Source organism: Oncorhynchus mykiss, chromosome 8 (assembly GCF_013265735.2).
Source record: "Oncorhynchus mykiss isolate Arlee chromosome 8, USDA_OmykA_1.1, whole genome shotgun sequence".
Taxonomy (NCBI): Eukaryota; Metazoa; Chordata; class Actinopteri; order Salmoniformes; family Salmonidae; genus Oncorhynchus; species Oncorhynchus mykiss.
This window is the reverse complement of record NC_048572.1, coordinates 15293860-15308431: the sequence shown is the minus strand read 5'-3', so window position 1 is coordinate 15308431 and position 14572 is coordinate 15293860. Positions and strand designations below refer to the sequence as shown.

The 14572-nt window shown below is 43.0% G+C and overlaps 1 protein-coding gene across 3 annotated transcripts in view; it reads left to right on the top strand.

The window, feature by feature from the left end:
* The window catches only part of LOC110529465 (5'-3' exoribonuclease 2), a 46237-nt gene that overhangs the window by 15565 nt on the left and 16100 nt on the right, over positions 1-14572 (top strand). For 2 of the 3 annotated variants that reach the window (XM_021611646.2, XM_021611648.2), the window contains exons 15-25: positions 1477-1620; positions 1866-1910; positions 2543-2631; positions 6770-6905; positions 9346-9453; positions 9537-9626; positions 9835-9907; positions 10116-10199; positions 12212-12309; positions 12888-12967; positions 13075-13131. In XM_021611646.2, coding sequence (XP_021467321.2) covers positions 1477-1620; positions 1866-1910; positions 2543-2631; positions 6770-6905; positions 9346-9453; positions 9537-9626; positions 9835-9907; positions 10116-10199; positions 12212-12309; positions 12888-12967; positions 13075-13131 — 1004 coding nt within the window. The remainder of the gene's footprint in view (positions 1-1476; positions 1621-1865; positions 1911-2542; positions 2632-6769; positions 6906-9345; positions 9454-9536; positions 9627-9834; positions 9908-10115; positions 10200-12211; positions 12310-12887; positions 12968-13074; positions 13132-14572) is intronic. The other variant, XM_021611647.2, reaches the window with a different exon arrangement.

The following is a 14572-nucleotide window of genomic DNA, read 5'->3' as shown; positions in this document are numbered from 1 at the left end:
GCGAATAATTACAATTTTGCAGATTAACACTGGAGTGATAAATGATCAGATGGTCATGTACAGGTAGAGATATTGGTGTGCAGAAAAGTAAATAAATATAAACAGTTTGGGGATGAGGTAGGTAAAATTGGGTGGGCTATTTACCGATAGACTATGTACAGCTGCAGCGATCGGTCAGCTGCTCACATAGCAAATGTTTGAAGTTGGTGAGGGAGATAAAAGTCTCCATCTTCAGCGATTTTTGCAATTCGTTCCAGTCACAGGCAGCAGAGAACTGGAACGAAAGGCGGCCAAATGAGGTGTTGGCTTTAGGGATGATCAGTGAGATACACCTGCTGGAGCGCGTGCTATGGGTGGGTGTTGCCATTGTGACCAGTGAACTGAGATAAGGCGGAGCTTTACCTAGCATGGACTTGTAGATGACCTGGAGCCAGTGGGTCTGGCGACGAATATGTAGCGAGGGCCAGCCGACTTGAGCATACAGGTCGCAGTGGTGGGTGGTATAAGGTGCTTTACTAACAAAATGGATGGCACTGTGATAAACTGCATCCAGTTTGCTGAGTAGAGTATTGGAAGCTATTTTGTAGATGACATCGCCGAAGTCGAGGATCGGTAGGATAGTCCGTTTTACTAGGGTAAGTTTGGCGGCGTGAGTGAAGGAGGCTTTGTTGCGGAATAGAAAGCTGACTCTAGATTTGATTTTAGATTGGAGATGTTTGATATGAGTCTGGAAGGAGAGTTTACAGTCTAGCCAGACACCTAGGTACTTATAGATGTCCACATATTCTAGGTCGGAACCATCCAGGGTGGTGATGCTAGTCGGGCGTGCGGGTGCAGGCAGCGAACGGTTGAAAAGCATGCATTTGGTTTTACTAGCGTTTAAGAGCAGTTGGAGGCCACGGAAGGAGTGTTGTATGGCATTGAAGCTTGTTTGGAGGTTAGATAGCACAGTGTCCAAGGATGGGCCGGAAGTATACAGAATGGTGTCGTCTGCGTAGAGGTGGATCAGGGAATCGCCCGCAGCAAGAGCAACATCATTGATATATACAGAGAAAAGAGTCGGCCCGAGAATTTAACCCTGTGGCACCTCCATAGAGACTGCCAGAGGACCGGACAGCATGCCCTCCGATTTGACACACTGAACTCTGTCTGCAAAGTAGTTGGTGAACCAGGCAAGGCAGTCATCAGAAAAACCGAGGCTACTGAGTCTGCCGATAAGAATATGGTGATTGACAGAGTCGAAAGCCTTGGCAAGGTTGATGAAGACCCTGAACCGACACGGTAATAATCTTGTCATTCTGCCTCTGGGCAAGGCAGTTAATACCGGACAACAACTGCGCCAATGACGTGGATATCGATTAAGGCAGCCCCCCCACCTCTCTGAATCAGGGTTAAATGCGAATGACGCATTTCAGTTGTACAACTGACTAGGTATCCCAAATTGTTAAACTAAATGATAAGTTGTGTGTTTCCTAGGCTCAGCAGCAGGGCCCAGCCTACATGACCGCTGGTCAGTTCGCCCCCCAGGCCCTTGGCGGCAGAGGCAGACCTGGGGTTGTCCAGAACGCCCGACACCAAGCCTTCGACATGAGGATGCAGGGCAGGGACCAGCACAACAAGGTATGATGGGGGGGGCTTATCAGGGGGATATTGCTTCTGGTCAACGATGCAAGAAAAAAACAGCTATTATCCACTAAAATCCAACGTTGCCATATGCACAGGATACAGTGTAGTGTACCCAGTACAATGAGATGCTTCCTCGCAAGCTCTCCGCACAGTGAACATCTATATGAATGTTGAGGTGTTAGGGCGATATAGGACACTTATACAATTTATAGGTATTTAAAGATGTATTTTTATTTCAGGATGCTGCGCAATCCCTAAAAGCCATGATGAAGAATGGTGGCCAGGTATGCCTCCACTGAGAACCTTCTGATTTATAGTGATTTGTAACTGGTCTAGAATTGTACATGTCTTTTATTGATCAAATGTGGTGGAGGACTTTTGTCCATGTTCAAGCGTTTATATGTACCTTAAGTGTGAGCGCAGTACACATTTCCATGTTTTTTTGATGCTGGTCTGGGCTAGTTTATATTTTTTATTAGTGTATATTCTGAAGCTCTTAATGCCTCTATTCAATCTGCCTTTGTTACTTAAATGTATGAGATAAATAGCCTGAGATATTTGCACATGAATGAAGTGTGGCAAAGGTGAAGGTCTGCACACATTAACTGAATGTTTTATTTTCTTATAATTGGGCAAGTATGCTATTTATCGCAAGTTTTTGACAAACACATAGGTAGAGCTGGAAATGCATTAAACTGTTTTTATTCAGTACATTAACTTAAGCGCCAAAGTGATTTAGCGCCAAAGTGATTTATGCACAATAGTCTAATGGAAAGACCTCTGGAGGGACATGTGCATATTTGTTCTATGTGGATTTTAGAATATTTGAATGAAAATCTGTCCCCAATTGGTAGAAACCGATCTGCTGCCAGATGGTTTAGGTATAATTATTTGTAAGGATGTGTGTTTTGTCCAGGCAGGAAGCAGTGATGGGCAGGATGGCCGGGGTGTGAAGCGGAAAGCCGAGGACAGTGACAGCGAGCCAGAGCCTGAGGATAACGTCAGGTAAATGGCTACGCTACAGTCAGTCAACTAGGGAGTAAACCAACCAGGACAGTCTCATCCAAGTAGTCAGTCAGTCAACCAACCAGGCAGGCCTCTCAGCAAGGGTGTGATGGTCTGATTTATGTCTCTCCAGTTCAGCATGGTTCCCTTAGGAGCTCCTCTGTGGTTGGGAGCTCCTCCTGCCTGCAAGTTATTAATATGGAAAGGAGGCATATTCTCATAAATTCTTCTGTGATGTACTCGCGAAGGCTGTTGAATCCATTGGGCTAAATTGGTATTCATGGAGGCTTTGCTGTTACAAGGCTGCTCTCCCTGTGGGCCAGTGTGAAGGATTGGCTAGACAGATGCTGCTCATCTTTCATTATGTGTGCAGTGCATCGCCAATCCACTAATATGGCGAAACCTTTCAGCTGCTTCCTAAAGCAGTAAACTAGTTACTCTTCCATGTCTTCAATGGACCATTGTAATTCCCAAATCCTGTATGGAAGATGAGGAAATGGTCTCTTACTGGCTATAATGCACTATATGACCGAAAGTATGCCTAGCCCAAACAATGAAAAACATCCCCAGACCATTATTCCTCCTCCAACAAACTTTACAGTTGGTGCTATGCATTGGGGCAAGTAGCGTTGTCCTGGCATCCACCAAACCCAGATGTGTCCGTCGGACTGCCAGATGGTGAATCATCACGTCAGAGAACGTGTTTCCACTGCTCCAGAGTCAAATGTCGGTGAGCGTTACACCACTCCAGCCAACACTTGGCATTGTTTATGGAGATCTTATGCTTGTGTGCTGCTGCTCCGCCATGGAAATCCATTTCATGAAGCTCCAGACGAACAGTTATTGTGCTGACGTTTCTTTCCGAGGCAGTTTGGAACTCTAGTGAGTGTTGCAACCGAGGGCAGACTATGTTTACGCGCTTCAGCATTCGGCGGTCCCATTCTGTGAGCTTGTGTGGCCAACGCTGTTGTTGCTCCTAGATATTTCCACTTTACAATAAAAGCACTTCCAATTGACTGGGGCAGCTCTAGCAGGGCAGAAATGTGAAGAACTGACTTGTTGGAAAGGTGGCATCCTGTGACGGTGCCATGTTGAAAGTCAGACTAATTCAGAATGGACCATTTTACAGCCAATCTTTGTCTATGGAGATTTGATTAAGTATTCAGAACCCTAGACTTTTTCCATGTTTTGTTATATTACAGCCTTGTTTTAAAATGTATTACATAAAAAAAGTAATCTATCTACACACAATACCCTATAATTACAAATCCGAAAACAGGTTTTTAGAATTTTTTGCGAATGTATTACAGATTTAAAAAAGTGTATTTACATAAGTATTCAGACCCTCTACTATGAGACTCAACATCAAGCTTGGGTGCGTCCTGTTTCCATTGATCATCTTGGAGATGTTTCTACAATTGAAATGGAGTCCATCTTTGGTAAATTCAATTGATTGGACATGATTTGGAAAGACGTGAAGGTCTCACAGTTGACAGTGCATGTCACAGCAAAAACCAAGCCATGAGGTCGAAGGAATTGTCCGTAGAGCGTCTAGACAGGATTGTGTCGAGGCACATATCTGGGGAAGGGCACCAAAACATTTCTGTAGCATTGAAGGTCTCCAAGAGCACAGTGGCCTCCCATAATTCTTAAATGGAAGAAGTTTGGAACCACCAAGACTTCCTAGAGCTGGCCGCTCTGCCAAACTGAGCAATCGGGGGAGAAGGGCCTTGGTCAGGGAGGTGACAAAGAACCTGATGGTTACTCTGACAGACCTCCAGAGTATCTCTGTGGAGATGGGAGAACCTTCCAAAAGGACAACCATCTCTGCAGCATCACACCAAGCCTTTACGGTACAGTGGCCAGACAGATGCCACTCCTCAGTAAAAGGCACATGACAGCACACTTGGAGTTTGTCAAAAGGCACCTAAAGGACTCTGGGACCATGAGAAACAAGATTCACTGGTCAGATGAAATCCGAGATTGAAATCTTTGGCCTGAATGCCAAGCTGGCGTAAACCTGGCACCATCCCTACGGTGAAGCATGGTGGTGGCAGCATGCTGTGGAGATGTTTATCAGCGGCAGGGACTGGGAGACTATTCTGGATTGAGGGAAAGATGAACGGAAAAAAGTACAGAGAGATCCTTGATGAAAACCTGCTCCAGAGCACTTAGAACCTCAGACTGGGGTGAAGGTTCACCTTCCAACAAGACAACGACCCTAAGCATAGAGCCAAGACGACGCAGGAGTGGCTTCGGGACAAGTCTCTGAATGTTCTTGAGTGGCCCAGCCAGAGCCTGGACTTGAACCCAATCGAATATCTCTGGGGAGACCTTAAAATAGCTGTGCAGCAACACGCCCCATCCAATTTGACAGCTTGAGAGGAACTGCAGAGAAGAATGGGAGGAACTCTAAATACAGGTGTGCAAAGCTTGTATTGTTTATTCCCAAGAATACTCGAGGCTGTAATTTCTGCCAAAGGTGCTGAGTAAAGGGTCTAAATACTTAGTTGAAGTCAGACGTTTACATACACCTTAGCCAAGTACATTTAAACTCAGTTTTTCACAATTCCTGACATTTAACCCTGAGCTGGTGTAACTGAGTCAGGTTTGTAAGCATCCATGCTCGCACAAGCTTTTTCAGTTCTGCCCACAAATTTTCTATGGGATTGAGTTCAGGGCTTTGTGATGGCCACTCCAATACCTTGGCTTTGTTGTCCTTAAGCCATTTTGCCACAACTTTGGAAGTATGCTTGGGGTCATTGTCCATTTGGAAGACCCATTTGCGACCAAGCTTTAACTTCCTGACTGATGTCTTGATATGTTGCTTCAATTTATCCACATAATGTTCCTACCTCATGTAGCCATCTATTTTGTGAAGTGCAAAAGTCCTTCCTGCAGCAAAGTACCCCCACAACATGATGCATGGCGTTTGGGATAGGGTTCTTCGGCTTGCAAGCCTCCCCCTTTTCCTCCAAAAATAACGATGGTCATTATGACCAAACAGTTCTATTTTTGTTTCATCAGACCAGAGGACATTTCTCCAAAAAGTACGATCTTTTTCCCTATGTGCAGTTGCAACCGTAGTCTGGCTTTTTTTATGGCGGTTTTGGAGCAGTGGCTTCTTCCTTGCTGAGCGGCCTTTCAGGTCATGTCGATATAGGACTTGTTTTACTGTGGATATAGATACTTTTGTACCTGTTTCCTCCAGCATCTTCACAAGGCTGTTGTTCAGGGATTGATTTGCACTTTTCTCACCAAAGTACGTTCATCTCTAGGAGACAGAACGCGTCTCCTTGCTGAGCGGTATGACGGCTGCATGGTTCCATGGTGTTTATTCTTGCATACTATTGTTAGTACAGATTAACGTGGTACCTTCAGGCATTTAGCCATTTTTCCCAAGGATGCCCCAGACTTGTGAAGGTCTACAAAAAAAAATCTTAGGTCTTGGCTGATTTGTTTTGATTATGATGTCAAGCAGAGGCACGGAGTTTGAAGGTAGGCCTTGAAATAGGTACACCTCCAATTGACTCAAATTATGTCAATTAGCCTATCAGAAGCTTCTAAATCCATTACATAATTTTCTGGAATTTTCCAAGCTGACCCACTGGAATTGTGATATAGTAAAATAGTTTGTAAACAATGGTTGGAAAAATGACTTGTCATGCACAAAGTAATGTCCTAACCGACTTGCTAAAACTATAGTTTGTTAACAAGAAGTTTGTGGAGTGGTTGAAAAAAGAGTTTTAATGACTCCAACCTAAGTGTATGTAAACTTTAGACTTCAACTGTATGTAAATGTGATATTTCAGTTTCTTTTTTTTATACATTTGCAAATATTTCTAAACCTGTTTTTGCTTTTTCATTGTGGGTTGTTGTGTGTAGATGGAGGGGAAACAATTGATACATTTTTTAATAAAGCTTTAACTTAAGTGGAGAAAGTCACGGTCTGAATACTTTCAGAATGCACTGCATATATTATATGTTACACAGAATTGTGATAGACATGCAAGACTGAGTATGGCCTTCTCACAGAGTTCTATTGATTAGGAGGCCCAAGTCTTTTGGCCTTGCTGGCTGTTTAGATGGCTTTGTCATCCCAACCTTACAATAGAACATGACGGTCCATGTGTGTTAGGTTGTGGGAGGACGGCTGGAAGCAAAGATACTACAAAACCAAGTTTGATGTTGACGCGACTGACGATGACTTCCGCAAAAAGGTGGTGAAGTCCTACGTGGAGGGTCTCTGCTGGGTACTCCGATACTACTACCAGGTATGACACTGATTCAAATCAACTTTTATTTTTCAAATGCACAGGATACAGTGTAGTGTACACAGTAAAATTAAATGCTTACTTGCAAGGTCTTATTTGAAAAAGTTAACGAGCACAGTGAAGAATTAACATAATGGCCGCCACAAAATTGCCTTTAAAGGCCCAGTGCAGTAAAAAATAAATATTCCCACACTGAGGTTGGAATAATACTGTGAAATTGTGAAAATTATGATAATGCTCCTTTAGTGTAAGAGCTGTTTGAGTTGTTTAATCCTTTTTTGGTGGGATGGAGTTTGGGCCTTCCATGGTGACATCACCATGCAGTAAATGTATTAATATACCAATAAGATTGAGTTATGAAAGCCCTGCTCTAAGAGAAGAGCATTCCATCCAGCCAACAGTCAACCATTGGTGTAACTTTGAAATTGTAAATCACTAGCCAAGGATACGTGTTTCAAGCCTGGATTCTTTGGTGGAATTTTTTTAAGTAAAAAATCTGCCCCTGCACAAATATAATTTGAATATACACTGAACAAAAATGCAAAGTGTGGGTCCCATGTTTCATGGGTTAAAATAAATGATCCATGAAAAGCACTACATCCCTGTTAGTTAGCATTTCTAATTTGCCAAGTTAAGCATCCACCTGACAGGTGTGGCATATCAAGAAGCTGATTGAACAGCATGATCACTACACATGTACACCTTGTGCTGGGGACAAAAGGCCACTCTTAAATGTGCAGTTTTGTCACACAATGCCAGAAATGTCTCAAGTTTTGAGAGAGCGTGCAATTGGCATGCCGACTGCCAGAATGTCCACCAGAGTTGTTGCCAGAGAATTTAATGTACATTTCTTTACCATAAGCCACCTATGTTTTAGAGAATTTGGCAGTACGTCCAACTGGTCTCACAACTGCAGACCACGTGTAACCACCCCAGCCCAGGACCTCCACATCCGGCTTCTTCACCTGTGGGATCGTCTGATACCAGCCACCCAGACAGATAATGAAACTGAGTTTGCACAACCAAAGAATTTCTGTGCAAACTGAAAGTCTCAGAGAAGCTTCTGAATGCTCGTCCTGCTCACCAGGGTCTTAACTTGACTGCAGTTTAGCATCGTAGCTGACTTCAGTGGGCAAATGCTCACCTTTGATGGTCACTGGCACACTAGAGAAGTGTGCTCTTCACGAATTAATCCCGGTTTCAATTGTACCGGGCAGCTGGCTGACAGGGTGTATGAAGTTGAGTGGCAAGAGGTTTTCTGACATCAACATTGTGAACAGAGTGCCCTGTGGTGGTGGGGTTATGGTATGGGCAGACAAAAGTTACGAACACAATTGCATTTTATCGATGGCAATTGGAATGCAGAGAGAGCGTGACGAGATCCAGACACCCAGTGTCATGCCATTCATCCACCGCCATCACCTGATGTTTCAGAATGATAATGCACAACCCCATATTGCAAGGATCTGGAAGCAATTCCTGGAAGCTGAAAATGTCCCAGTTCTTCCATGGCCTGCATACTCACCAGACATGTCACCCATTGAGCATGTGTGGGATGCCCTGTATTGACGTGTACGGCACTGTGTTCCAGTTTCCGCCAATATTTAGCAACTTTGCACAGCCATTGAAGAGGAGTGGGACAACTTAGACACACTCAACAGCCTGATCAACTCTGGTATTGGAAAGTGTTTTGGGACATGTACGTTTGCCAGTTGGCGGACTTCCCAAACCCAATTCCAAGCCATTTGCACCATTCCTTCCAATGATTCAACTTTTATGGTTTAACGACCTCTACTTCGCCTACCAGTTTTCCAAGTATGCAATCTTAAGATAATTAAATGTCAGTCACAGGCAAGTGTCACCTAGATTAGAGGGTCATATAAGCTCCCCATTTTCTCTCAAAATGAATTGAAATTGAGAAAACGTTTGGCGTTCACACGTGTATTTGTTTGATTTACAATTGCACAGGACCAAGAAGAAAACATCTAAACTGATATTGAGATTTTTTAGTTATTTTTTACTTCAAATTCATCAATGGCCTGAACTCAATTATTCCAAATTTGAATGAATGTGGTTTGAGTCAAGTGTTTCTTTGCCCTCAATGCACTACATTGTAAATTGCAAGGGTGCAATATATTTGACCTCATCTGTAGGCCTAGTCCAGGGGTATTTATTAATCCCTGGGCGTTTTTATTTAGTAGGTTATGTATTCAAATGTTTCCTGTTGAATTGTCAGTTATTTACGCAAATAAATCAAAGTAATGATTTACTATTTTCCTGATGTTGAATTCAGTCATTAATGTCAATAAATGAAAAGTCAAGTCAAATCTGGAGTAAATGGACCCCTAGCTAGCTAGTAATTTAATCACGCTTAGTGGAAATTCTGTTATTGAAGGATCATTTCTCCTGGTCCTCTCATTAACTGTCTGTTGATTGACAGGGGTGCGCGTCCTGGAAGTGGTACTTCCCGTTCCACTACGCCCCATTTGCCTCGGACTTCAAAGACATCAAAGGCATGTTCACCGACTTTGAGCTTGGGACCAAGCCGGTAAGAATGGAGGACGTCAGGCTTCTCTCTCTCCCATTGTTAGGCCTGTCTGTTTTGTGTGGTCTAATGTTCCTGTGTTTCAGTTCAAGCCCCTGGAACAGCTGATGGGTGTCTTCCCTGCCGCCAGTGGAAACTTCCTGCCCCAAACATGGCGGTCACTCATGAGCAACCCAGTAAGTTTCACTTAATTTTAAAATGTTAACTATTTCAGCATAGTCCGAGCATATGTAGCTAATCTATAAGGGGCAATAGATGTGGAACTGATAGATGTTCTATTTAGGGGACCATCCAAATAAAGTGTGATCAATGTTATGATCATAGAAGTTGATTTAACTGCTTTGTCACCCATGTTTTCCTAACCTGTCGCTTCGTCTCCAACAGGAATCCTCCATCATTGACTTCTACCCTGATGACTTTGCCATTGACTTGAATGGAAAGAAATACGCTTGGCAGGGTAAGTCAACAGAGTAATGGACTATTTAAATGGACACCTTGACATGGCAGTGAATGCAGGTGGTTAGTTTGTATGTCCTGAATGATATACTCACTGCATTGCTTGCTCTTTGGGGTCCAGGCCTGGTAACTGTAAAGCATTACTGCTGATTTTAAAAAGGGCTTTATATAATACATTTGATTGAATGCGTTTTCCCCTCCGTGTGTAGGTGTTGCATTGCTTCCCTTCGTGGATGAGCGCAGGCTGAGGGCAGCCCTGGCTGAAGTCTACCCAAACCTTTCTCCAGAGGAAAGTGAGTAATGGGATTCTTCAACTTCAATCCACCATTGTAAACCACTCCTTCGGAATATGTATCACAGTAGTACAGTTACAGTACTTTATTAATTAAACATTTCAAGTGTGACGAACACACCTTTAGAAGATGAATGTACAATGCATTTGGAAAGTATTCAGGCCCCTTGACTTTTTCCACATTTTGTTACGTTACAGCCTTATTCTAAAATTGAATAATTCATGTAATAATCCCTCATCAATCTACACACAATACCCCATAATGTCAAAGCGAAAACAGCTTTTTAGAAATTTGAGCTAATGTATTACAAATAAAATGATCACATTTACATAACTATTCAGACCTTTTACTCAGTACTTTGTTGAAGCACCTTTGGCAGCGATTACAGCCTCAAGTCTTCTTGGGTATGACGCTACAAGCTTGGCACACCTGTATTTGGGGAGTTTCTCCCATTCTTCTCTGCAGATTCAGGTTGGATAGGGAGCATTGCTGCACAGCAATTTTCAGGTCTCTCCAGAGATGTTCAATCGTGTTCAAGTCTGGGCTCTGTCTGGACCGCTCAAGGACATTGAAGCTTGTACCGAAGCCACTCCTGCTTTGTCTTGGCTGTGTGCTTAGGGTTGTCCTTTTCAGTGAACTTTCGTCCCAGTCTGAGGTCCTGAGCACTCTGGAGCAGGTTTTCATCAAGGGGCTCCCGAGTGGCACAGCGGTCAGTGCTAGAGGCATCACTGCAGACACCCTGGTTCGAATCCAGGCTGTATCACAACCGACCGTAATTGGGAGTGCCATAGGGCGGTGCACAATTGGCCTAGTGTTGTCCGGGTTTGGCTGGTGTAGGTCATCATTGTGAATAAGAATTTGTTCTTAACTGACTTGCCTAGTTAAAACATTTTTTTTTTAAAGTACAATCTTTCCCTCGATCCAGACTAGTCTCCCAGTCCCTGCTGCTGAAAAATATCCCCACAGCATGCTGCCACCACCATGCTTCACTGTAGGGATGGTGCCAGGTTTCCTCCAGACGTGACACTTGGCATTCAGGCAAAACAATTCAATATTTTGATCAGACCAGAGAATCTTGTTTGTCATGGTCTGAGAGTCCTTTAGATGCCTTTTGGCAAACTCCAAGCGGGCTGTCATGTGCCTTTTTACTGAGGAGTGGCTTCCGTCTGGCCACTACCATAAAGGCCTGATTTGGTGGAGTACTACAGAGATGTTTCTTCTGGAGCTCCATCGGGTTCTTGGTCACCCCCCTGACCAAGGCCCTTCTCCCCCCGATTGCTTAGTTTGGTCAGGCAGACAGCTCTTGGAAGAGTCTAGGTGGTTCCAAACTTCTTCCATTCAAGAATGATGGAGGCCACCGTGTTCTTGGGGAACTTCAATGCTGCAGACATTTTTCGGTACCCTTCCCCAGATCTGATCCTTGACACAATCCTGTTTCGGAGCTCTATGGGCAATTCCTTTAACCTCATGGCTTGTTTTTTGCACTGAAATGCACTGTCAACCGTGGGACCTTATATAGACAGATGTGTGCCTTTCCAAATCATGTCCAATCAATTGAATTTACCACAGGTGGACTCCAATCAAGTTGTAGAAACATCTTAAGGATGCACCTGAGCTCAATTTCGAGTCTCATAGCAAAGGGTCTGAATGCTTATGTAAATAAGGTATTTCTGTTCTTTTTAATTTTCCTACTTTCTAAAAACCTGTTTTTGCTTTGTCATTCTGTGTTATTGTGTGTAGATATTTTATTAATCCATCTGAGAATAAGGCTTGAACTGAACAAAATGTGGAGAAAAGGTCAAATACTTTCTGAATGACCTGTATAACATTACTTTATCACTGAAGTACTCCACCTGTGAAATTACTACCTGAACTCGCATAGCCATGTGTATCTTGAATGACCGTGGTGTTAGTGCTAATCAATAGGTTTATTGTGTATAGAACTCCCTTTTAGAAATTGTTTTGAATATTGACTGTCAGTCACTCCAGCTGATGTTTTCTCTTTCTTTCAGACAAGAGGAACAGCCTTGGCAGTGATATGCTGTTTGTTGGGAAGTCTCATCCTTGCTGTGACTTCATCCAGGAACTATACCGTGGAGAATCTCATGAGGTATGTAAAGCCATGTCCCTGCAGCCTGATCAACTAATAGTTTATTGTGGGGCGGCAGGATAGCCTAGTGGTTAGAGCGTTGGACTAGTAACCGGAAGGTTGCAAGTTCAAACCCCTGAGCTGACAAGGTCGATCTGTCGAACAGAACAGGCAGGAACCCACTGTTCCTAGGCTGTCATTGAAAATAAGAATTTGTTCTTAACTGACTTGCCTGGTTAAATAAAGGTAAAATTTAAAAATTTTTATTTAAAATTGTATAGTGTTTTGTAAACTGAGTGGTTAGAGTCCTGAATGCTGATTGGCTGACAGCCGTGGAATATCAGACCGTATACCATGGGTATGACAAAACATTTTATTTTTACTGCTCTAATTACATTGTTAACCAGTTTATAATAGCAATAGCAATAAACCTTGGTTTGTGATATATGGCCAATATACCACGACTACGGGCTCTGTCCAGGCACTCTGCATTGCGTCGTGCTTAAAAACAGCCCTTAGCTGTGGTATATTGGCCATATACCACACACTCCTTGTGCTTATTGCTTAAATATTAACATTGCTCTGTGTGTTTTCCTCAGGGCACTGAGATGCCAGCAGAACTATGCCATGGAATTCAAGGTACATTAAATCTTGACGAAGACCCTATCCTACCAGATAAGTAAGGAATATCTATTTTATTATCATACAATTTAGAAGTTACCATTTATCCATCCTTCTGTGGAGAGAATCCTGGCTAACCTATGACTGTGAAACATCATTTGTTAGGCCAGTGCAGTCTCCCATCCCCATGCTGCGGGACATTGCACAGAACACCGCCATTGGGTAAGGATTCATATTTTACACTCACAACCTCTTGTTCCCAGGGGGTATACGTAACCAAAATGGTGTTGTCTGGTCTGCTGCCCAATATTTGTTCTTCCATAGTCCTATTAACCAGGTTTCCATCCAACCTTTTTATGTGAGTTAAGTACATGTAGGATAAAAAAATGTCATGACAGGCTTGATGGAAACAACGTTTTTATGTACATTTTCCAAATGTCGACAAAGTAAATTTGTAGTCACGTGATGACATGTTGTGTGGTCCTCCCACTAGGGAAAGTATGCAGTTTATTAGGCTACAAATTAAATCAATTATGAACTTCACAGGGTCCGAGAAAGTGCAAGGTGATGAGCTTGATGCTCTTTTTCAATAAATATTGAGGGTCTTATTCTGCTGACATGTTCATCAACGCTTGGCTGACGTTTTTGACTAAAATAATCTTGCTCTTTTGTCCATAATAATCTCATGTAGGCTATACATATGCTGTAGCCAACAGCGGCGTAGATAGAGTACTGCATCTGCCCTGCATGCTGTTGGCTCGAGCGCACATGCCAATACCAGAGTGGGTACACTCGCTATACAACGCAAGCCTTTTTTTGTGAGAACCATCAGTAGAGTTGAAAATGTGATGGGAACCCATTTAACTTATATTTTGTATTCGGTACATGGGACTATAACCACAAGCGATTTTTTTTTTTTTAATTTTTAAAAAAAATTTTTTTTTATGTGCCCGATGTCATCAGGCAGAGCCTTTTATCTGCAACAATTAAATTTGATGGAAGCTACAATTTATTCATACTTGAATGTTTTACCATATCTGGCTGTACACAGACTGAATTCCGTAATAATTTTCACCAGAAGGGCAAGTTGACAATCCTTAGTGGTAAGTCGTAAATTCACATTCCTGCCTAACTTCGTGATTGATCTTGACCAGGAGGCGATGTCGAAGGTCAACTTCTGTGTGAAACTAAATTCTTTTTTTTTTTTTGCTACAATGGTTGAATTCAGACTCTCATATTTACCACAAGAGGGCTGCAACTGTCACTGGGTCCTTAGATGAAATGACCTGCTGGGCCCTCTGGGGGGTCAGTTCTAAGAGAAGCTGAGACTCTTTCATTCACACCGGGCCTGCGTCCCAAATGGCTCCCTATATAGTTCATTACTTTTGACCAGATATAGGGGGCCATTTTGAAGACGTGTCCCTCATTCACACTGAGCTGGAACAAGACTCATGCCAAACTTGAATTGATACCGTTTTCTATGACCAGCGCTGGAGTATCGGAGGATGATAATACCAGGGATCACTGCATTTCTCCTTGGGGCAGGATGGTTATTGAATATATTACCAAGGCAAGGTTTGGGGTCAGCTTTGCCTGTACTCTTAGGGGATCCATGTCTTGGAAATAATGTTTCTGTTTTCACTAAGGCTAAATACAGGTTAAG